The sequence below is a fragment of the Haliotis asinina genome, chromosome 14 (genome assembly GCF_037392515.1).
Source record: "Haliotis asinina isolate JCU_RB_2024 chromosome 14, JCU_Hal_asi_v2, whole genome shotgun sequence".
NCBI classification, from domain to species: Eukaryota; Metazoa; Mollusca; class Gastropoda; order Lepetellida; family Haliotidae; genus Haliotis; species Haliotis asinina.
Genome location: NC_090293.1, coordinates 18,159,755 through 18,183,647, shown reverse-complemented (window position 1 = coordinate 18,183,647; position 23,893 = coordinate 18,159,755). Strand labels below are relative to the sequence as shown.

General features: G+C 40.1%; 2 protein-coding genes across 2 annotated transcripts in view; one reads left to right on the top strand and one right to left on the bottom strand.

Annotated features, from left to right (window-relative positions):
• Window positions 1-23,893, top strand: part of LOC137260975 (uncharacterized protein KIAA0930 homolog) — a 225,905-nt gene that overhangs the window by 189,053 nt on the left and 12,959 nt on the right. The gene's annotated exons all lie outside the window — the stretch shown is intronic.
• On the bottom strand, window positions 398-15,401 carry LOC137260976 (di-N-acetylchitobiase-like). The gene is made up of 7 exons (XM_067798567.1): window positions 15,204-15,401; window positions 12,410-12,554; window positions 10,861-11,072; window positions 7,791-7,962; window positions 5,092-5,192; window positions 4,108-4,269; window positions 398-3,041 (listed from the first exon to the last, which is right to left on the bottom strand). The coding sequence occupies exons 1-7, from the start codon at window positions 15,321-15,323 to the stop codon at window positions 2,841-2,843; spliced, it is 1,113 nt and encodes a 370-aa protein (XP_067654668.1). The 5' UTR covers window positions 15,324-15,401; the 3' UTR covers window positions 398-2,840.

Below are 23,893 nucleotides of genomic sequence, written 5' to 3'. Positions count from 1 at the left end.
CAAGTTTAATTGGTTAGATAATTTAAAAAGCAAAAGTGAGTTGTAATTGGTACGCTCAACTTCCTATCAGAGACAGCTTACTGAATAAAAAGCCATTAAAGGGAAGTAAAAAATTCAATAGAGCTGTAGATGCATCCAGAGTATAGTAGGGATTTAATGTATACCCTGGATGTGTCAAGGATGTGTGAAGCCCATTTCAGGTGTCCCCTACTGTGATATTGATGGAATATTGCCTTAAAGCAGTATAAAATTAAAACCATTCAAAGTTCCCATTTCAAATTTTGCAAGGAATTTCATTCCCTCAGGACAGCAATTTGTAGGAGAGGCATTGATGATTGGTCCATGGATTCCCACTCAGAATGGAAAAACTTACGAATATATCACAAGGCCATCATTATTTAAATTAAAATATTTATTACAATGTAAACATTCTTTGAAAAATGAAATGTATTGAGAACATATGAAGGCAATCATTATTGAAAATATCATATTTATTACAAGATATAGAGTCCTTGAAAATGGAATGTATTGAGAACATATGAAGGCAATCATTATTGAAAATATCATATTTATTACAAGATACAGAGTCCTTGAAAATGGAATGTATTGAGAAACACTTGGAGATCTGACTTCGACCACGGCTTTAGCAAGTCTCCCTCATCAGGGAATGCTGTCAAACAGGGCAGTCTTGAAGTCTCTATGATGTTGATATATTTAACTTGGAGCAAACATACTAAGTGAATAAAATGTGTAAAAGTTGATGTGACAAATCCTTCTGTTTCTCAGTTTCTTAGTACTTCTTAAACATTTGGACTTTGACCAATCAGGGTCTTGTTTACTCTAGGGAATATGGACTGAGTTTGCACTATTACTTCCAGTTAAACATAAGGTATCTTACCCTGCACTAATACACATGATATATAATCAAGATGACGGACATTCACCCTCACACATGTAAGCATAAGTATTTCATTAGGTCTAACTATAATAAATTCTCGAAATGGTCTATGTATCATTCACGCTTTAAGAAGTCTTAGCTTTACATAGAGGGTAATGTCCAAGTAACTGTCCTTTCCTGAAACATAATGGAGCCAAAGCCCCAGGGAGCCAAGGCACATTATTTTTGAGGAATGGAGAGTTACGAGGATATTACCCTACTTAAATTACATTCAAAGTATTTGTAATTTTATAAGCCACATGTAAAGCAATGAGTACGAACTATCAAGGTCTTACAATTGAAACTGGTACACATCGCTCCATTCATGAAAAATAATTGAGCGAGCAGACAATGGAATGACTTCACAAATGTGATTTACTTGATATGCATCTGTGCAGTGTTTGAGGTACCTGATTGCCCGACCGCCTGGGATGGATTATTTTCAAAGTGGACTGCCAGATTCTCAAATTCACCAACCTGACAGTCGGGTTAAAATTTAGACATGTTTATTAAGATATCTTGTGGACAGGGAAGTTTTGGTCGGGGCTGGTAAGTTTTACATCTAACCAGCCCTGTGGTCTGACTGAGAGTTTTGGGAGGTACATACCCTGATGTGTGTATTGAAATCATCAGTTTTTTGTCACTGTTTGGATGAATCTCTGGTATTCCATGTTGATACTGTACATGTTCTTTGTATGTGTATTACAATTGTAGAATATCAAAAAAAAAAGTGAATCCTTTTTTATGTTGTGACAAAGTGGTGTGGATCTAACAACATAACACACAAGAGCAAATCCAGTTCATTTTGTGTTCAGTAACTTCTGTGTGATGAAGCACATGGGGCAGCCTCCCAGTTTAGCTTTTCTCTCTCAGCTCTCACACTCACACTGTCTTTGTCTTAAGCTCTCCCCTTGCTCCCCCTCCCTTACAACAGTACATCTTACACTCTGGACCAGTGATGAGGCAATCCTTGTCCTGAATGCTATAACTTAACAAAAGATGACTAGTACTTTTAGCTTTATCCTCAAACACTAACTCATGTGTCTTAAAGGAATCCATAAGTATTTAGGGAAAGATAATTGTCATTTCCTCACAAGAAGGCAAGGATTTCCCTGGCCCCTTGTCCCCTACCAGGGATTCAGCAATATCAAGGACTGTGTACCACTGATTCAGAGTAAAATCACCTAAAACAGTTTCCTGTGCAACAAAGAGGTCTGAGTATTTGATAAACCAGCCGGCCCGCATCGATATATCTGATAAGTGACTTCCCCTAGAATACCTGCCATACATTTAAATTAATTCTATCTTTCCTTCGCACATTACAGTATATCTAAATATGATCTTAATCCATACACACGAAACAACCATAAGCCCAAATTTGAATGTTAAATAATTTTGTCATGTGAAAATTAATTGCAAATGTGATTCTTTCACTAAGTTTCATTCCCCAGACTTCACTGAAAAATACAATGTAGATTTCGATTCAGGCAAAATACATGAATCTTCTTTTGCAAAATATCATAGAGTTTGGGTCTTTTCAATTCAGAGATTGTGTAAGGGAAGTAAAGGACAAGATTCAGATATCTGGAGGTTTGTTTATCTGGACAAGACATGAGAATATGCAAGAGCCTTGATATGAGAGTATTAGACTTTCAGTTTATGTCTTCATCCCTCACCTTGATGGCAAACTGACTAAAAATATTGCCAGAATGGGCATCACAGGTTGTACCCATGTTGGGAATCGAACCCAGGTCTTTGGCATGGCGAACAAGTGCTTTAACCACTAGGCCGCCCCACCACCATACATAATGGATGCAACAATACTAAAACAGCTGAGACACAAATTTGACCAGAACTTTCCATCTTAACGTCATGCAAGGGTTTGCATCACAAAAACCACATTCTACCAGCGTGGGTACTGAGGCAGTGCTCCCCACATCCACTGTCTGATCTTGTTCGCTTCTGTTGTGTTGCTGTAATCAACTGAGTCAGCGTTCCATATTCCAACGCCACGTAAACCAAGTGTCTCCGCCATGTCACACTTGATGGCAATGCTCTCTGGATCATCATACTGGTACTGGTTCGTGATTCCTGTGGACGGATCCTGCGGAAGAACATACAATTGTAATCAATGTCAATAAAGCAACCCATGCTTGTCGTAAGAGGTTCCCAACAGGATCAGGTGGTCAGTATCATTGACTTGGTAGACAGAAATCATGCATAGATCAATGTCTGTCATAAGAGGTTCCTAATTGCGCAGATCAATGCTCATGCTGTTGATCACTGGCATGTCTGGTCCAGTTACGATTATTTACAGGCCACCACCATATAGCCAGAATATTGTTGAGCGTGGCATAAAACTCACTCACTCACTCACTCACAGATCCTGTTGCTGATCAATGGTTTGTCTGGTCCAGACTTGATTATTTACATACAGCTGCAATATTGCTGAGAGTGCAATTCAAAATATTTCTTTCAAAACCAAACACATTATTCATGCAACAATGAAATTTTGATTGTATTTTTAAAACAGTGATGTCCTTCAGATTTCTTTAAGCAACTAACAAACAACAAAACAAACAATGTTGACAGTTGTACCTGCATCATGGCAAATACTGTGGATGGATACACTATATCATGGGTGTCAGCTTAATCAATAGATCAAAAATGGCAGCAATGACACCTTCATATATGTCACCTTTCTGGTTTCCTCAACTATAGGCGCAAAATATCATCAGGATTCGAGCCTATGACAGCAGATGTTTAAGAAACAACTTCACAACAAAACCACAGCATCTTGGCAACTAATCTTTCCCATGGGTGGCTGGGTTTTCAAGTGCCTGGTCACACCAACTGGATCTAGTCAAGTAGCTACATGTGCAAGAGACTCCAGAAAATAACACAGTGATTGGTCTCATGACTGTTTCCTGAATGCTATATAATTTTGTCAAACTTATATTGATGAACCTGATATAAAATGTTGCATTACAACAATACAAGGTTGACATCTGTGCTAAAAACAGAAAATGTATTTTGGTTACAATATTAGATTATCTTCAGATCTCTTACTAAGTTACTAAGTCCTTTTAACTTAAAAAACTACTTGTGCACTCAGTTCAGAAGTGATGCACTCTACAAGATAATGTGAGACAAAATAATATGCTTATTACCTTGTAAGTAAAGTGTGGCGTTTGCGTCACATTGTCCCAGATCCTCTTTGCCCCAGAGCTCAGCAGGAGGGGGTAGACTGCACTGAAGTCTCTCTGCGTGCCCGAAGCATCGCTGCAGTTGACCCCTCGGAATGGAACATGTTTGATGAAACACTTGTCATCCTGAAGTGAAGATGTCCATGCCATAAGTAAGTAAGCTGCATCATATTCCAGTATGTCTGTTCTACGTGGGAGGAGAACACAAATTAGAACATGTTGAAGATGGGAAAACCTGAACAATGGAATTGGTGCTGACATATGAGGGATCATACTTGGGTTCAGTCCAGAATTTGACCCCCCCTGCTGAGACAGAAACTGCTGCTATGGCAATTTTAGAGTCCGTACTAGGATTCGAACCACAGTCCTTTCGGTGGTTGTCCACATGACCAAAAAGGTAAACTCCATCAGCAGAGACCATATGATATTATATGGTCTCTGCCATCAGCAAGGTGACAAGGTAAGAATGCCAAATGTGGGATGACTCCACACCCAGCTACCTATGCCCCATCAACAGAGGAGCCATTTTATTCAAATTGTATATGAGCCTGCTCAGCTCCATGTTTGGACTTCAAATCTCATTTGAATTATGAGTAACATGCTAGAAAGAATAAGAAAACTCAAATAATAACAAGAAGACACAGTCATCAATATCCCCCGCATTACCTCCACTTTCAGTCTAAGTCACATTTGTTGCCATGGAAACGCGAAAAATATTTTATTCAGAATTCCAAAACTATCAAAAGGCACCAGTACACCACTAAACTAATCAATGTGTCATGTTTGGTGAAGAAGTATTGAACAGTGTTTAGAGATCTGCTCCGAAAAAGATAAATGTGTCCAGACGGACAGGGTGCATTTTAATACCCCCCCCCCCCCACAAAATGCGTTCAGTCCAGCTGAAAACATGACTATTTATCGGGTGGATCAGAAGAAAGACCTGATTACCTGTGTGAGCTGGAGACATGGGTACTGGTAGCCGTACCATGGCATCCCGAGAACAAGACGTGATGGTGAGATTTCTTCTATCTTCAGGTAACCCTGCAAACCTAACATCTCAGTCAGATAAACAAACAATGTTCATCGTGGGTACTAATGGATCGGATCGTGTCTTAAGTTATTGGGCCAGTAGGTTAGTCTAGTGGTTAGAACATTCACTCATCACGCCTAAGAGCCAGGTTCGATTCACAACATGGGTACAATGTTAGAAGTCTATTTCTGGTCTCCTGCATGGTGATATTGCTCAAATATTGCTTAAAGCTGTCTAAAACTAAACTCACTCACTGAAAGTCTATGATTAAAAGATTACTTCATGATTGCTCTTCACTGACAGTTCCACTAGTTTTATATAACAGTTTCCGTATGGTTTATATAATTCCCTCCCTGCATCTGACCAATACTCCTGTTATCATCCAGCATATACAGTGTTTGCCCTGGGCATATAAACCTGCTTCTGCTTCTCACTATACATTAGGTCATCTCTTGTTTTATCAGAATAACCGCATTTGAAGTTTTTGTTTTGGGGGGATAGGTTTTACTTTTTGCTAGAAAGACCACTTCCCAGGTTTTACTAAACCTAATTTTATATGAACATCAACATTCAAATGATACATGAGTGTTTGAAATCATTTGAAAAATATCATTCAAGATTAAACTCACAACACAAATGTTTTCACAAGCTGGACTGGAACCAGTTCCCTTAGATCCATAGACAGACCCTCTACAGCACGGCCACCAGGTCGACAAAGGTGGTGGGGTTATAATTACTGTCATTAAATTGCTTTTACGTGCTCTTCAGTTATTGTTACGTAGCTTCATTAAATGATCATCTACATTGTAATTACCCATCATTGATGGTATATATGTTAGAGAAAACACTTCTCGGTTTTGGTTGACAATGTAAAACCATCACATCCCTCCCCTCAAGTTTTACATTGTCTACCAAAAACTTAGAGGTTTTATCCTATGCATATCAATATAGTCAGTGTGACTCCCTGGTATCATGAGAGGGGGTCATGGATGTTTTGGGGAGTCAGTTTCAGTTTGGAATTTTCTAAAGACATCAACTGTGATTGTTTAATAACGACAAAAAAATCATGGTAAGGTAGGTATTTAATCAGCACTGAGCAGCTAACTTGCAAACATTAAACTAAGTTTTAAACAGCAGCCAATTACAGGTTCAGATTACTTGAACTAATGGTCCAGTAGCACTTCGTCAACAATGACAGAGCCTTCTACATTCACTGAATATTTGAGATAATTTGTGCGTCATGTAACGCAGGTTTTCTGCGTCAGGGCAACACTGATGTAAATCCATTCCAGCTCTCTGTGATAACCTTAGACAAAATTAACAAAAGCTTCTGACTTGAGCATCAAATGTTCATTTCGTCTCCCAGTCTCTGTACAACATTATTTTCCAAACTCTCTCAGAACTGTGAAAGATTGAAGTGAATCAAGTCTAGATTTTTCCTCATGTTCTCCCAGCATACTGTGGATCCTTATCAATTTTGAACGGAGCTATTTGGTTCTACCGAAATTATATATATTCAGAGATAAACATCTTCACCTTCCTGATGTCATCAGTGTACAAGCACCTGTTACAAGAATCAAATCTAGAAATTTTCCCGACCCTAAATGTGGTGACACATAATTTTGTGTACAACCATTGGAATGCCATCTTAGAGAATGAGAAAAGGTTTATGAAGTAATATCCATTACAAATATTCACTTCTGTATTTAATCAGATTTATTCCAAATTGCAGATTAGAGGAAATGAACCCTGCTTTCCCATTCTCACTAACCTCACAACATGAAATATATAGAAATTCAAATTAAAAATTTAGCCTAAAGCCAGACCAGCTTTATTTCTTGTTTTGTGGATTTTGATCCTCTGAAAACCTAAAGGCAGGTGAGAGAAAAAATGAGAACAAAATCACCAGTCAAAGTTATATTAGTGCTAAATATTGAAAGTATTTTACTTCTGGTAATTTGCAAGTACATATGGAAAAAAAACACGATCCTTAAAAATGTTTTTTTTGTAACTTTACATTTTTGCTCAATAAAAAGATTTGATTTTTTGAGTAGGAAAAACTGATTTTTTTCTTTTCCTTGAAAAAATATCAGCAAAACAAAGAAATGAAACGGGTATGGCCTAAGGAAAAGTATGTGGCATCATGACAGTCACCACCGGAAGTAGCAACTGTAATTCAAGACCATTACATAGTTGTGGTGGCCTGTTGCAGTGGGGAGTTGTAATTGTTGGTGGCGAAATTCCGAAGAGAACCAAGAATGGGCTATTCCTGTGCAGGGAACGTGTCTAAACTCAAAGGGAGATCAAACTACTGCTCTTACAAACCAACATCGTTATTTGCCCAAATCTAAGGGAAATAACTCTTACAAACCAACATCAAGATTAGCCCAAATCAAAGGGAAAAAACTCTTACAAACTAACATCAAGATTTGCCTTGATCATAACCCTTTTTCTCACTATCATGATGATACCATATATGGATTTCACTAGAGTGGAAATGTCTTTGGCCTTGCTTTGGGCAATATTCTCTGATATTGAGAAGATCCAGCATTGTGCCACAGAAATACTGTGATGTTAAATGCAAACTCGTGTATCTACCTGTCCACTCTTGACTCACCTGTCAAGGTTTTAGCATAGCCTGAGTTGGCCTTGGCAATGCATTCTCCCTGGATCTGACTCTGTTCATCATACGACATGACAAACAGAAAGTCTGTGTACTGGGCTAAGCCTCTGTAGTCATAGCAACGAAGGTCGATGCATGCTGGGCTCCATGCAACATCCACTGTGACCTGGCAACAAAATCAATCACTTTACTGTACATGTAGAGGTATGTTTAGGATTCTTTTGCATCGACCAAGGGAAGTTGGCTGAGGCATATTTAGGATTCTACTGTATCGACCTCGGAAAGTTGGCTGAGGCATGTTTGGGATTCTACTGTATCGACCTCGGAAAGTTGGCAGAGGTATGTTTAGGATTCTACTGTATCGACCTCGGAAAGTTGGCAGAGGTATGTTTAGGATTCTACTGTATCGACCTAGGTAAGTTGGCAGAGGTATGTTTAGGATTCTACTGTATCGACCTCGGAAAGTTGGCAGAGGTATGTTTAGGATTCTACTGTATCGACCTAGGTAAGTTGGCAGAGGTATGTTTAGGATTCTACTGTATCGACCTAGGTAAGTTGGCAGAGGTATGTTTAGGATTCTACTGTATCGACCTAGGTAAGTTGGCAGAGGTATGTTTAGGATTCTACTGTATCGACCTCGGAAAGTTGGCAGAGGCATGTTTGGGATTCTACTGTATCGACCTAGGTAAGTTGGCAGAGGTATGTTTAGGATTCTACTGTATCGACCTCGGAAAGTTGGCAGAGGTATGTTTAGGATTCTACTTTATAGACCTCGGAAAGTTGGCAGAGGTATGTTTAGGATTCTACTGTATCGACCTAGGTAAGTTGGCAGAGGCATATTTAGGAATCTACTGTATCGACCTCGGAAAGTTGGCAGAGGCATGTTTAGGATTCTACTGTATCGACCTAGGTAAGTTGGCAGAGGTATGTTTAGGATTCTACTGTATCGACCTCGGAAAGTTGGCAGAGGTATGTTTAGGATTCTACTGTATCGACCTCGGAAAGTTGGCAGAGGTATGTTTAGGATTCTACTGTATCGACCTCGGAAAGTTGGCAGAGGTATGTTTAGGATTCTACTTTATAGACCTCGGAAAGTTGGCAGAGGTATGTTTAGGATTCTACTGTATCGACCTAGGTAAGTTGGCAGAGGCATATTTAGAATTCTACTGTATCGACCTCGGAAAGTTGGCAGAGGCATGTTTAGGATTCTACTGTATCGACCTAGGTAAGTTGGCAGAGGTATGTTTAGGATTCTACTGTATCGACCTCGGAAAGTTGGCAGAGGTATGTTTAGGATTCTACTGTATCGACCTCGGAAAGTTGGCAGAGGCATGTTTGGGATTCTACTGTATCGACCTAGGTAAGTTGGCAGAGGTATGTTTAGGATTCTACTTTATAGACCTAGGTAAGTTGGCAGAGGCATGTTTAGGATTCTACTGTATCGACCTCGGAAAGTTGGCAGAGGTATGTTTAGGATTCTACTGTATCGACCTCGGAAAGTTGGCAGAGGTATGTTTAGGATTCTACTGTATCGACCTCGGAAAGTTGGCAGAGGTATGTTTAGGATTCTACTGTATAGACCTCGGAAAGTTGGCAGAGGTATGTTTAGGATTCTACTGTATCGACCTCGGAAAGTTGGCAGAGGTATGTTTAGGATTCTACTGTATCGACCTAGGTAAGTTGGCAGAGGTATGTTTAGGATTCTACTGTATCGACCTCGGAAAGTTGGCAGAGGTATGTTTAGGATTCTACTGTATCGACCTCGGAAAGTTGGCAGAGGTATGTTTAGGATTCTACTGTATCGACCTCGGAAAGTTGGCAGAGGTATGTTTAGGATTCTACTTTATAGACCAAGGGATGTTGGCAGAGGTATGTTTAGGATTCTACTGTATTGACCTCGGAAAGTTGGCAGAGGTATGTTTAGGATTCTACTGTATCGACCTCGGAAAGTTGGCAGAGGTATGTTTAGGATTCTACTGTATCGACCTCGGAAAGTTGGCAGAGGTATGTTTAGGATTCTACTGTATCGACCTCGGAAAGTTGGCAGAGGTATGTTTAGGATTCTACTGTATCGACCTCGGAAAGTTGGCAGAGGTATGTTTAGGATTCTACTGTATCGACCTAGGTAAGTTGGCAGAGGTATGTTTAGGATTCTACTGTATCGACCTCGGAAAGTTGGCAGAGGTATGTTTAGGATTCTACTTTATAGACCTCGGAAAGTTGGCAGAGGTATGTTTAGGATTCTACTGTATAGACCTCGGAAAGTTGGCAGAGGTATGTTTAGGATTCTACTGTATAGACCTCGGAAAGTTGGCAGAGGTATGTTTAGGATTCTACTTTATAGACCTCGGAAAGTTGGCAGAGGTATGTTTAGGATTCTACTGTATAGACCTCGGAAAGTTGGCAGAGGTATGTTTAGGATTCTACTTTATAGACCTCGGAAAGTTGGCAGAGGTATGTTTAGGATTCTACTGTATCGACCTCGGAAAGTTGGCAGAGGTATGTTTAGGATTCTACTGTATCGACCTAGGTAAGTTGGCAGAGGTATGTTTAGGATTCTACTGTATCGACCTCGGAAAGTTGGCAGAGGTATGTTTAGGTTCTACTGTATAGACCTCGGAAAGTTGGCAGAGGTATGTTTAGGATTCTACTTTATAGACCTCGGAAAGTTGGCAGAGGTATGTTTAGGATTCTACTGTATCGACCTCGGAAAGTTGGCAGAGGTATGTTTAGGATTCTACTGTATCGACCTAGGTAAGTTGGCAGAGGTATGTTTAGGATTCTACTGTATCGACCTCGGAAAGTTGGCAGAGGTATGTTTAGGATTCTACTTTATAGACCAAGGGATGTTGGCAAATGTATGTTTAGGAACATAAGATCTGTTACATTAGACCATTTTCTAAATGGTATTGTGTTTTTAATATGCAGCTCCTTGGAGTTCTGAGCAGCACAACCTGCTTCCTGTTAGAGGTAAACCAGCATGTGGTAAGACCACAAGCACACACAGCAATAAGTCTCATGCAACATGGTTCTATACAATCCTGTTGTCATTTGGAGGCAATACCTGAGAGTAAGGCAAGGCTGACTTGAAGGCTTGGTAGGTCTCCTTGACAAGACTTGTATATCCGTCACGGACGTCCACTTGGTCCTTGAGTATGGCACTCTCAAAATCAATGTTGATTCCATCCAGGTAGTTATCTCGGACAGTGGCCAGTTGCTGACTGACCCAAGCTTGTCTCTTGCTTGAGTTTGTGAGGTCTGCTGTTGGATAGTTAGCTGTTGACAAAACCAAACAAGCTGATGTGAAACAGACTTATCTGGATCTGGCCTCGGACAGTTTTATGTCTACACTGAAGTGTATGTAATGATAATGACTTAGCGTCATGACTGCCTTGTGGAATAAGAGCCCTGAACTTACCAAGAGATTCATGATTCATCCCTTGCTCTGCAGCTAATGTTGGTACACATACACTAAATATTTCTCTTAAAGGTCACATGCAACCAAAAAATCAAACATAATCAAAACACAGTTACCACTTATTCATGATATATAAAATGCACTGCTGATTAAGGAAAAACAAAATTATAAGCATATAATCACAAATCAAAAGTGTAATATTTCGTAGTTTGTTTACCTCCCTCAAAAGAAAGGGCCTGAGATACCAAACCAAGTCAGAGACGGTGGGTGTGCACTCAGGTGTAACGAAGCCTTCTCATTGCCCACCGGTCCATTTGCCGATACCCTTAGCCGTCTCTTTGTTTATGACACAGTCTGCTCATCACAATCAACATGGTTTTTTTGGGTAAAGAGTAGATTATTTACTCAGGGATGAGAATGGAAATTTTCATTTACAGCTGAAAACTAGTCGGGGGTCTGGGGGGCGGAGCCTGGTCGGGGGCCCAGGGGGGCGAAGCCCCCCTGAAGCTCCTGGGATTTTGGCATTTTACACACTAAATATGGCTTCTAAAATCAATATTAACACTGTATATATATTTAGACGTCTCAGAAAAATGACCCTGGGGATGTAAAAAAACGCGGATTTCCGCGGATCCGCGGAAATTTCTCATCCCTGTTTACTAGTTTGTGTACACAAACAAGATTAGACTACTGCTCACAACCTCATACTACGGGCAGGCATACTGTTTCAAGCTCCGTGAACCTTTTCACTGCACTTGCGTTATTAGTGCAGCAGAGGATAGCTGTTGAAACCAGTTTTTCCCACAGCGCCGGGGGAAATTAGTGAATCATTTGAACTGCAATTTTGATGGCTTTTTTCATTGCATTTTTTTTTCAACTTTATAGGTTGAATTGGCATTTTTGATGATTTGTTTTGGTAAGTGCATACCGAAAGGTATCATAATCAGCAAAGTTGTGTTTTACATTGCATGTGACCTTTAAAGCTGCTTTCTTAATGGCTTATGTCAACTTCCAGTTAGTCATGTCAAACTTTTTCATTTTTGGCATAAGTTGTAAGAGGATGTCCTCTGATCTATACACAGAGGTGATGAGTAATAACATATGACATTAATGAGGCTGATGCCACCATCTTGGAAAATTAACCCAGAAAATATGAAGAGCATGAAATAAACTTGGACTGATTGCAGCTACACACCTATGATGACCACCCTGGCATTATGCTGGTGGGCGAAGCACATGAGGTGTGGACTGACATAACCCACCATGACCACCGTGGTGGCCCTCGTCCAATCAAACCTGCTCCAGCTGCTGGCCTTGTCATGCAGGGAAAACATAAACACCTGAAACAGTGAATGATTTTGTATGTACTGCACTCAATGTTATCATGTTTGATTGCTGTCCAGACCAGACAATCAAGTGATTGCATCATGCATACATGTAACAGTATCCCCAACAACGGTTGTTGCTAATTCATACTCAACAATATTACACACTTGGTATGTAGAAAATCAAATTTGGACCTGACAATCTGGTAATTGCATCGTGAACACTTAAAACAGTATCACAAACAATGGGCAACACTCAACAATATTACACACTTGCTTGTAGTATGTAAATAATTAAGTCTGGACCAGACAATTCAGTGATTGGTTTACTTTGGTTTGGGTTTGTTTGTAGTTTAGTGCTGCACTCAGATATAATCAAGCTATATGGCGACAGCCTGTAAATAATTGAGTCTGGACCAGACAATTCAGTGATTGACATCACATAAACCGCAAGTCGTATCATGAACTATGAAAGTGGATGAAGTCTTTAACAAACCACAGTTGGCTGCAAGTCTAAGGCAGTCAGATGGGCCTTACTTAATATACTGTCAGGCAGTTATTGACAATATATAAACCTTCATTCAGGGCTATCACATCTTTATCACTATTGAGTAACATTTGATGTTAATGTGACTGTCATTAAAGCAGCAATTCCTTGGGACTGTTTTAAATGTTACATTTGTTATTTTGGTTTTCCCATGAGTACCCAAACAATAATCCAGAATTCTTGACTTTTTTACAATCACTGTAGCATCAAACTTCAGAGCAATTAATATAATGAGGATGTAGCCTCACATTCATCAAGGAAGATGAAACAGTCATCTTTTAATCATTTGGGAAATGTACTTATCTTTGTGATCAGTTAATACTTTTTAGTTATTTTACATCCTAATTGAAAAATGTACTCTAAGTGGTGTCTTAACTAATTTGGCTTGTCATAAATTTGTTAACTGAGTATCAAGTGAATGATAAACAGGTGTAGGTCAATACTACCAAACATGGATGGCAACCTGGGAGCCGTAAATTGGCTGGAAGTAATATTTTAGTTAATAAAATTAATAATGAAGCCAAGGCCAAGCCAAGGTATCAGTGTGAAGCCATAGATCAGTAGGTGGGACTCGATATCTCTAGGGTATACATTCCGACAAGTCTCCACTATAACCTGGATGCATCTAGAAGTCTAAATTTTATTACCTCCCTTGGCTGGCTTTTTATCCAATCCTGTGTCGATCTATGCTGGCAGGTTGAGGGAACCAATCACAAATCACTTTCGCTTTTTAAATTATCTAACCGATTAAACTTGGCAACACAAACCATGCACAGGTTTTCTGCAGTAGAAGGAGTTCTTGCATATATTTTTTTCAAAGTCTCAGACCTGTCAATTTGTCTGTATGATTTCCCCCAAATCTGAGTCGCACTGTAAACAAACCTTTGCAGCTGCGAATACTATCTTTGTTGACACTGGCAAGCTTGGTTGTAAGGGTGGCTTAGCTGATTGGCTATTGTGTGAATGCCAGTAATAAAATTACCGGGCTGAAGATGCATCCAGGTATAGTGGAGACTTATCAGAACATATACCCTGGAGATATTGAGGATGGTGTCCACCTGGGAAAGCCACATTTGAAAACTTCCTAAATCCACATTTCAAGCACATAACTTGGTGCCACGAATTGCCCTGAAAGCCATAAAAGAAAGGGTAATAAATACTGTTCTTATTAGCAAATAAGCATCACCCATTGATCAGAACATATCAAAATTGTTTTAGTGACTTTTCCTTTGTTTGTTGAGTTACCATCTGAGGGGTGACTTCTTCATTCCTGCTTAAGTTTTTAGTTAACACATGACTACCATAATCTATATTTTGTTCTTTAATCTTGCATTCCCGACTTACATTATAGAATGTATTATCTTAATTCTTATGTATATAGAATCACTTCGGAGATAAAATTATACATGCTAATGTAATTCTATGTCAAAAGAGCAATATTGTTTTTTTTATCTTCAGTATATTTTCTTTTTATTCCTTCCTGTAGGGAAACACAACAATCTCTTGAATGTGATCAGTTTTGTTGCCAAACAACGAAAACATCTTAAAATGCCACAAAAAGAAAATGAAACCATACTTAAAACATTTAAGAGAGAGATGCATAACTTCTACAAGGCAAAAAGGTAACTTATTCTCATAATTGTCAATTCTCAAATTTCTTTGATTTCTAGTCATCATTTCATGTTCTGTCTGCAGACATTTGAAGAAATCTTTGTCAGGGGTTAAATTATCATCCATATGGCTTTACATGTTGACACTGGTTAATACTATACACAGCTATCGGTATTTTATGCTGGTCATTGCAGGTCAAAAGAATAATTATAACATATTATGATGTGTACAACGCACAATAGATCGAGTGCCACCTTTTGTACGTTATCACACACCCTGTAATGGCTGTATAGTACGTGTATCATAATCAAAACAACGTGGCTTGAAATATATCAAACTGCCACGCTCCACAAACGCCGTTATGTATTATTATGCATGCTACTGTATATCTACATTGTGTTATACTTGGAAATGGGAAATAAAAGATTTAAATTAAAAAAAAGACCGACTTGACGCAGACACACCGGGAAACAGTTGAATTCAATTTCAGTGTCACATCAACCTACTTCTTTACGCGATGTGTTGGTGATGGGTTTGCACCATTCCGGGTCGGTGCATGGACACGTAGTGCTGACTGTCGACATCAACATCAAGGACACCACGGCATGGGTAACAAGACGTTCCATCGTCTTCGTATTTTGTTCCTAGTCGTGCTGCCCGAACTACTACAGTGACTGTCACGTGATCGCATGTAAACAGTTGTCATGTGACTTTAGTCAGCTGAGTGGCTATGGAGGAAATATTTACACAAGTGTATTTCGAGCTGTGAATTGAGTCTGTCGCTAAAACACACAAGCGTATCCCTGTGATCTACAGTTTGAATAAGAAAATTTAATGCAGTTTCAACGGTTCTTGATCACAGGTGAAAATGTTCGACTGGCAATTTCTTCTCTGAGTGGTATTCACATTGTTTAGAAGTTGGGTTGTAAAGCTTTAGGGATTAACTTGCAACTTCTCTATTCACATGCGACGTTTCGATATAGATTCGTGTATCGTTGTCATGCTCGTATGAGTACACACACACACTCACACGCACGCACACGTGTGTGTGTGTGCGTGCGTGCGTGTTTGTATAGCATAATAGACATTGAAAAACCTAACACATTTTCATGCTTTTGATAAATGAGGGATGGTGTTGTTTACATGTGGTTAGAACGTTCGCCTGTCACGCCGAAGATCCGGGTTCGATTTTCCACACGGGTACAATTTCTGGGGTTCCTTGCGGTGATTGTGCTGGAATATTTCTAAAACCGGTGTAAAATGAATCTCACTCACACTGACAAATGACCAAGGACAGGGTATAAGCATGTTCCTGTAGTATAACTGTCACGATCACATGTGGATTCGAACACTAAGATTCGCTACACGTTTGGTCCTTGGTGTTTTAGTACAGGGCTAACCAAAAGACACCACTTTTGTTCGAAAAGCACCTGGTCGATTAGATACAGTCTCCATACTTTCTCTTAATCTGATCTCAGTGCCTATCGACAATGTCGATTTCCCTTCCACCAAACTCATATTGTATACACAGACTATTGAATAAATGAATTCGACAGTCTCTGCTGAACTGTAAATCTCAAGCAAGTTTAGATTTTCCACACATTCGGAGCCTTCCATCTCTTTGGGTCTCCTATTTCTTTCAGAGACTTCAAAGACCCGCTTCTGTTCCAGGCATGTAGGCTTTTTAAAATAAAAATATGGTGAATATTTAAATATTTTCAGTCTCAGTGAGAAAGGAACGAATGATTGATATCTCTATTCCACAATCATAAATACTAAGGATTTATTCTAAACCATTGCTTTAAGCTCAGTATGGAACAAATCAAATTACACTCAACAGTGAGAGCTTTTAGTGTACAACATTACTGACAGGACGAAACTTGGTGTTACAGGAGCTTAGATTTCACTTTATCCGAAGGTTTGGGTTGGTTGTTGTTATGCTAAGAGTAAATAATCGAGTATTAAGCATATAATTCAGTGATCAAAATCATGAGCATCGATCTACCCATGTTATGCGAAGACGTCTCAACAAAGTCAGCGAACCTGGACAGCCCATCCCGTTCATCGCCTCTCACGTCAAGACCTAGTCTAACCAGTATCTTCACCACGAGTAACTGCCTGAATGAGTGAGTGAGTTTATTGCACTTAGCAATATTCAAGCTATATGGCGGGGGTCTGTAAATAATCGAGTCTGGACCAGACAATCCAGTGATCAACAACAGGAGCATCGGTCTGCGCAATTGGGAACCGATGACATGTGTCAACCAAGTCAGCCTGACCACCCGATCCCGTTAGTCGCCTCTTACAACAAGCATAGCCGCCTTTTGTGGCAAGCATGGGTTGCTGAAGGCCTATTCTACCCCGGGACCTCCACGGGTCAGTAATTGCCTGAGGTTTTACACGTTGTTCATGAGGTCGAAATATGAACGACCGAATGTAGCAGAAGTATAAGTCAAGGCTCACAATAAATGCCTAGAATGAGTGAGTGAGTGTAGACAAGCTTAGTCGCCATTTGTGGCAAGCATGGGTTGCCGAAGACGGGGACTTTCAACGCTTAAAACTGTCATCAAGGTATGTACTGTCATTATGACTCATTATGACACTATGGTGTAAGTGTCCCCGAAAGAATTGCGATTGGCGCCACCAATTCAACATGTTTTGATGCATGTCGTTTGTGTATGCTGTGAAAAAAAACAAGAAATCGGCGAGTTACCGCTACAAATGCTTAGCATGGCGTTTGGCTCAGAAATCAGGATTGTTCGAGCTTCCGAAGAACCCAGCTCGATTTGTGTTATGTTTGCTTCATTTCGTAGGTAAACCAATTAGCTTGAAACGTGTGCATACTTTAAATGGGATACATACAGTGGGCATTGTAGAATTCGCCCTGACACGAACTTAATGTGTTGACCTCGTTACATCCCTTTCCTTTTATATTGTGCTAAGACCCCGTTTATGACAGTACACCCATTGATGACAGTATTTAGCGTTACAAGCCCTTGTGTCTTCGTCATATTGGGTAATTGAGGATACTGTTCTAAGCCCGAGCTAGCTTCGTCTACACTGTTTCGCCAGAGGCAGCTCATCTTATTGAGCGAGTGTGGTTATACGCCGCTTTGAGCAATATCACATGTCGGGAAATCCGGGTCTAAAGCGACCAGAACAGGTCACCCTTACATGTCTGATGGCTTTTGTTGACCAATGTTGAAGATTAAAACTGATTAGTTACATACAGAAGACATATTATTGTTTTGAAACGCGTAATAATTACAGTTCATAAAACTGTTTGAGGCGCACGTACAATCACCACCATAAGCTCACTAGACCGTCAGAAATACACCAGTGAGAGTCGTAATGTCAACAAATGCACGTGCGTATATTTGAAAGGCTTACCGTCAATTGCATGATTGTTATAAAAACTTCACATTAGACAGCACGTTCTTACTATTTTCTACTACTTCCACTATGACGATTCATACTTTTCATGATTTATTAAAACATTAATACAATAATATAATGTCATAGACGATTTACGTAATCGGGACTATTTTTATCAAAGCACTGCGCTCACAACGCGCGTTCTGATTCGTTTGTCGTATTTTCGCACATAACAAGCATCGACTGTGGGACGAGTCTTCTTGGAGGTAACGGAAAGTGGCGAGTGGTGACGAATGATGTGAATGGTTTAACTTAGCACATGGTCACAACTGGCCAATTCACGAAATGGCGCTCATACCCACGAACTTATGCTCAATAAAGAGGCGAAAGTCAATTGTGGACTCGAAAGGAGAGCTAATGGATACATTGATGGGCATATAAGCTTTGCAGTGTTCAAGTAAAGTGCTCGGGCGGTGGTGCGTCAGACTTATACAGTCACATTCGCCGTTATCACCATCTTGCTCACAGGGGGCGGTGAGGTAGCCTAGTGGTTAAAGCGTTCGCTCGTCACGCCGAATCCCCGGGTTCGATTCCCCCACATGGGTAGAATGTGTGAGGCCCATTTTTTGGTGTCCCCCGCTGTGATATCGCTGCAATATTGCTAAAAGCGGCGTAAAACCAAACTCACTCCCTCACTCTTGCTCAAAGTGAATATGAATTAGAAAAATAGGCGGTTGGTACTAGGTGTACAAGTTCGCACATGAAAAAAAAGGCCACAGAGCACTTTACTGGTGCTTCCAGGAGGAATTACCAAACGTAAATATTTCTTTATTGAACTGTGTAATTATCTAGACAGTTGACACGCCGTTTCCAAAAGGAATGAAATTAGTGAAACAAATATCCCACCGATGAATTTCAAAACGTGAGAAGAAATTAATTTTTCATTTTGATTTGAAATCAGATTGATGGAAAACAAATTTGTATGAACAACCGCAGCACATATGCCTTGGTAAATACCGTGGTATTGAAAAAAAAAAAACACCTCGGAATACCGTGGTACTGAAGTGTCCGTGTACCCACGCCTATGTGCCCAGGTGGGGACTCGAATCCCGGCCTTCAGCGTGACGAGCAAAGGCTATAATCATGCACAAGGTGACCTCACCATCCCTTCAACCTATCAGATGCCTTAGATTGTGCTATGTGCTCTTTTGCATGGATTCTTGGTGTTGCACGACGAACAGACGAAATCGAATTGAAATTGAGAGTTTTATTCAACATAACACAAATTTTAAAAATATAACATAAACATGATGAATAATTTGTCACGTGTAAATTAGCACTATTTAAAATATTTGTATACATGTATAAATAATACGGTATATAATGTAGAAGAAACGTTACTATATAAATCACATCAACCAAAAACATTTTTTTCTCTATTTTTCGTTTTTCTATCAAATAGACCTAAACACTGGCACATAGTAGAAAATTGACGATACGGGTTACTATAGAGAACGCTTAAGTCAGTACCAGAGATGAAGTATACATTTTCTCAAGTCAAGTTTGCACTGCACTGGATATCATTTTCCTCGTCTTGGATCAACAAGTACGATTCTCTCAACTGGTTGTCGACAGTAGCTGGTTACTGTTATAACAGAACAGGGGGTGGGGAAATATCTATGTATACGCGTGTTGACCTACAGGTTCGGCGAGATATTGCTGTACTTTCTGGTTTGCGTGAGGCTAGATGGCTGAGGAATCTGGTACTTCGAGGCGATCGGGATGCTGCTTTTGGACCATTGTGGAATGTTGTTTGGGAGGAACCGGAAGACGTGGATTTCTAATGCTCTTCATCTAGGTCTCACCATGTCCATCATTGCTCTTTATTCATGACGCCTCCTGCTTTTCTCAGAGGCCCTTGATGTCCGCCCACTGTCCTGCTTTAGTTGGTGATCAAATGGGATAGTCCCCACAGACGATGCTCCACGGATTGGCGGGAACACGAGTGGAATCCTGCTTCGTCGTCTGCTGGTAGCTTCTTCACGTGGATGTGATGGTGGGGTGGGGCAGATGTTCCCCAGGGAAGGCAGATGTGTTGGGGAGTTGCCTCCCTTTTTGTCATAGGATGCTGTTTGTTTAGGAGACATGACGACGTTGTTGTTGTCTGTGATTGGCGGCAATACTGGCGTCTGCACATCTCTAGCTTTGCCTGTGTACGGCCGTCTTCGTGTGTGGCCTTCAGTGGGAGGAGATGGCATCTTTAGGGTCACTGGAGTGCAAGTCTCCCCAACAACAGGAATCTGTCGATCAGTATCTAAGTAGCGGGTCTGCAGTTTGCTATTTTCCCTCTCAAGGCGAGTAATTGTATCGTTCAGGCGCTTCATCTGCCTCTGGTAGGTGTCCAGTGTCTGGACTCGAGCCTTGAGGTCGTTGATCTCAGCTTGGTCCATGGTCCAGCTGAGTTTGTAGTTCTTGTATTCGGTCCGGTAGCGTTCCAGATCCTTCACAATCTGAGCATTCTTTTCTCTTTCCATCCGCAGTTCCCTTCTCGTGGTCTCCAACTGCTGTCTGTAGTCCTCATTGAGACTCATGAGATGCTCCACAAAGCTGCAACAGGAAAAAGGGAAATCCGGGTATGGTGTGGACATGAATGGATTCATTAATGTCAATCATGAAATGTGTTCATCCCCTTCAACAGAGAGTGTTGGGTTTACAAAGTCACAACCTACCTTTCTTCTACGTTGATTGTGTGTCTCACTGGACTTTGACTCTCCTCTCGTTTCACTGATCCATTGACACCTGACTGAACTATTTTTGTCTCGGTGTCATCTTTGGCTTGACTACAAGCGTCAGCATCTGAAAGATTTCGAAAGGTACATTCGTGTAAAAGGTGATCGATAAAACATAATCTCTCTCTCTCTCCTCTCTCTCTCGATAACTCTCTACTTATTTTGTCACTAGACTGTTCAAACTGTAATCTAATGTTTAATGTCCATCAATATTCCATCCAATAATATACTAACCGCTATCTGGGGTAGGGGTCGTAGATGGTGACTCCGGGATGGGGGACAGGACCTGTGTCCCTGCCCTCACAGCTAACCTGTGCAGATACCGACCCATCTGTGGAACATAGATATCATGTATATACTTCTTGTGTATTAATTGTTTGGGTTTGGTACATGTTGCATCACTCTCCTCTTAGGGTATTTGTGAGAAAAATATGCTGCTTTTGATTTTACGTTTACGTAGGATCTGTGTCAAGCACTAAACCTATGTTGGAAAGTATTTTCTAACAAGATGACGTTTCAATCATAACATGTTAACCAATATGTCAGATGCTGGGCAAAAGTAATTCTAGACTTAAAAATTAAAAAATAACCATTAAATAGCATGGTTTTAAGAACTTAGCGGCACCAAAACCCAGTCGCGGAATCTGCACACGTATGTTATGCCCTTAAACGCTCAGTGGTCTTAAGTGCCCAGAGGATTTGGGCACGCACCATTGTTCGTTTAAGGGCATCCGTATACTATAACGTAACCATCGACTAAGCAACCCTTGTTTGCTTCAATCCAACAATCCAACAGTTCAGTTAATGCCATTCCAAATGATGTTATAGTGGCATGGAAATATTGGTTAATATTGTACTTAGCAAAACTATTCTAGCAATCACTGTCATGCTGGCTTATCACAAGGGTACGTCATACTTAGAGTAAATGAGAAAACCGTCATCTCTTCGGCAAGCACGAAGGATAAGGAAATAAGGAAATGGGCGTCTCTCGTCTAAAACCGAAGCCGTGAAATTTGCAAAGAGCTTTCTGAATCTCGTTACAGACGGTTTTCTAACATATGATGAGGAAATATCGGTTGCTCGTCTATAACAGGTCAATTAACAGCAACAGCAGCGGAAAGAACAACATAAAAATATAGATAATTAAATAGAATAATATGATTGGTATTTTCTTGGAGATATTGCTAATTCCCATTGCCATTCATTGACAGTTTCAAACTCATTTTGACTGCGACTTTCTAATCAACTTTCCCATATGAAACGTATAAGAAATTGCAATCAACTTTCTGTCACCTTGCAAATTTTCTCAATGCATTTCATTTGCAATCGCAAACTCGTGTGAATGTTTCAGCTTATATTATGGAAATGAATATTTCGGAACATTCCCTTTACTGAACTCTACTTACCACAGTGACGGCACTACACTGATGCAGTTAAAGTATTCTGATATCAATTTCGGGACTGTAGTTTGTAAACATCAACCGAAACACTGCTGCTTGTACGGAGCTTGGACGACTAACCACGCCTCTGCGCTGTGATTGTGATGACGTCATATCACGTGATACGTCGCCGAGGAGGAAGTAGAATAAACCGCACGTACAAATCGTATTTCCCGCGCGTATAACTCAAGACGCGCTCGCTGGGAAGTAAACTTCACTTTTGATTTCAGTCATCTGAAATCCACAGTGTGTGTCAGTATCGCATGAGACGGTAAGCTTGTTCACAGGCTGTTTAAATACCTAAGAAGTTGACATTTCAGTTTACAAGCAGTCTGCATGGACTAAACTAAATGATGCTATTTCACGAAATTCACAATGTCTAGCCTGATTTACCTGATCTGCGTCTGATTTGTACACCACGAAGGGCTCTCTTGTACAAGATGTGGGGCTCAAGGTTAAGTTTCAGTTTCCAATCGGCATCTTGGAAGTGTCTAAGCTAATCATTATGGATAGGCAAAATGTTAAGATTGCCGGTGAGGGCGAAACGCTCGAACTTCCTTGCGACAGAAATATGAAATCTGCATTGTCTAAAACGCAAATCGAAATTGCAGTGCCATAAACCCCGAAGAGGTAATAATATCCATATTCAGTTTTGCAATCTAATTGTGAAAGAGAGTTCAGACTATTAATGGTTAACTGCATTAAATGGGGATGTCTGAAGCATTACAAAAGTTTTCTAGACCTTGATCAGACTTCAAAGCGTTTCCAAAGAGGAAAAAACAACAAACGATCAATGTTGTTAGACAGTCTTTTCATAAACACCCCTTCAGCTAAACAAATATATTTGGTGCTATGTTTTCACAAGTGACCGAACATCGATTTAAAATGTTTTTAATAATCTGTTGTTGATGTTATAGCACAAAGCATGCACTTGAACTCAATTAATCATCTCTCCACATAAATCTGAGAAATGGTTCCGCCGCAACATGTCTCATCTTCATTTCTTGAACGGAAACGAAAATCCGCAAACTTTCTTTACAGCGAATTTGGCAATGACATCGTCGACTCTGACTGTGAAATTCCTGTATCCATGGATCAAACAGAGTCTGAAGCGTTCCTGTCTCAGTGACGAACAGACAGACCTTTGACTTGTCTCATCATAGAACATTACCGTTCAGCACTTGCACTCTAAAATATGGAGGTACTAACGTTCCAGTTATAAACAAAATATTGTTATAGCTCAAAAGTTTGTGTGAATTAAAATATTATTGAACGAGGATACATTTTGGAAGAATAATACTGCAATATACATTCCATACATGTCAAAGCAATGAACAGCTGATGGAGAATATAATTATAAAAATATACTACCGAAAATCACAACAAATAACCATTTAGGATGAAACGTATTAAAGGCATGGTCAACTGTCCACAAAAAGGCGTCCGAGAGAAAGGATATATTACGCCAATCACTATGGTACAATTATAACATCTTAATAGTAGGAAAACCTGTTTGTTTCAAGGAATGGAAGGAAACGTGAGTCATGTTTCTGAGTCACTTTATAAATTAAAATGGTATCATTCGCTCCCTGG

Coding starts and splice junctions, on each gene's coding strand:
- LOC137260976 (XM_067798567.1), bottom strand. CDS start 15,323: ATGGAACGTCTTGTTACCCATGCCGTGGTGTCCTTGATGTTGATGTCG. Junction 4,270..5,091: donor CATGTCTCCAGCTCACACAG/GTAATCAGGTCT, acceptor TCTTCACTTCAG/GATGACAAGTGTTTCATCAA. Junction 3,042..4,107: donor CGCCACACTTTACTTACAAG/GTAATAAGCATA, acceptor GTTCTTCCGCAG/GATCCGTCCACAGGAATCAC.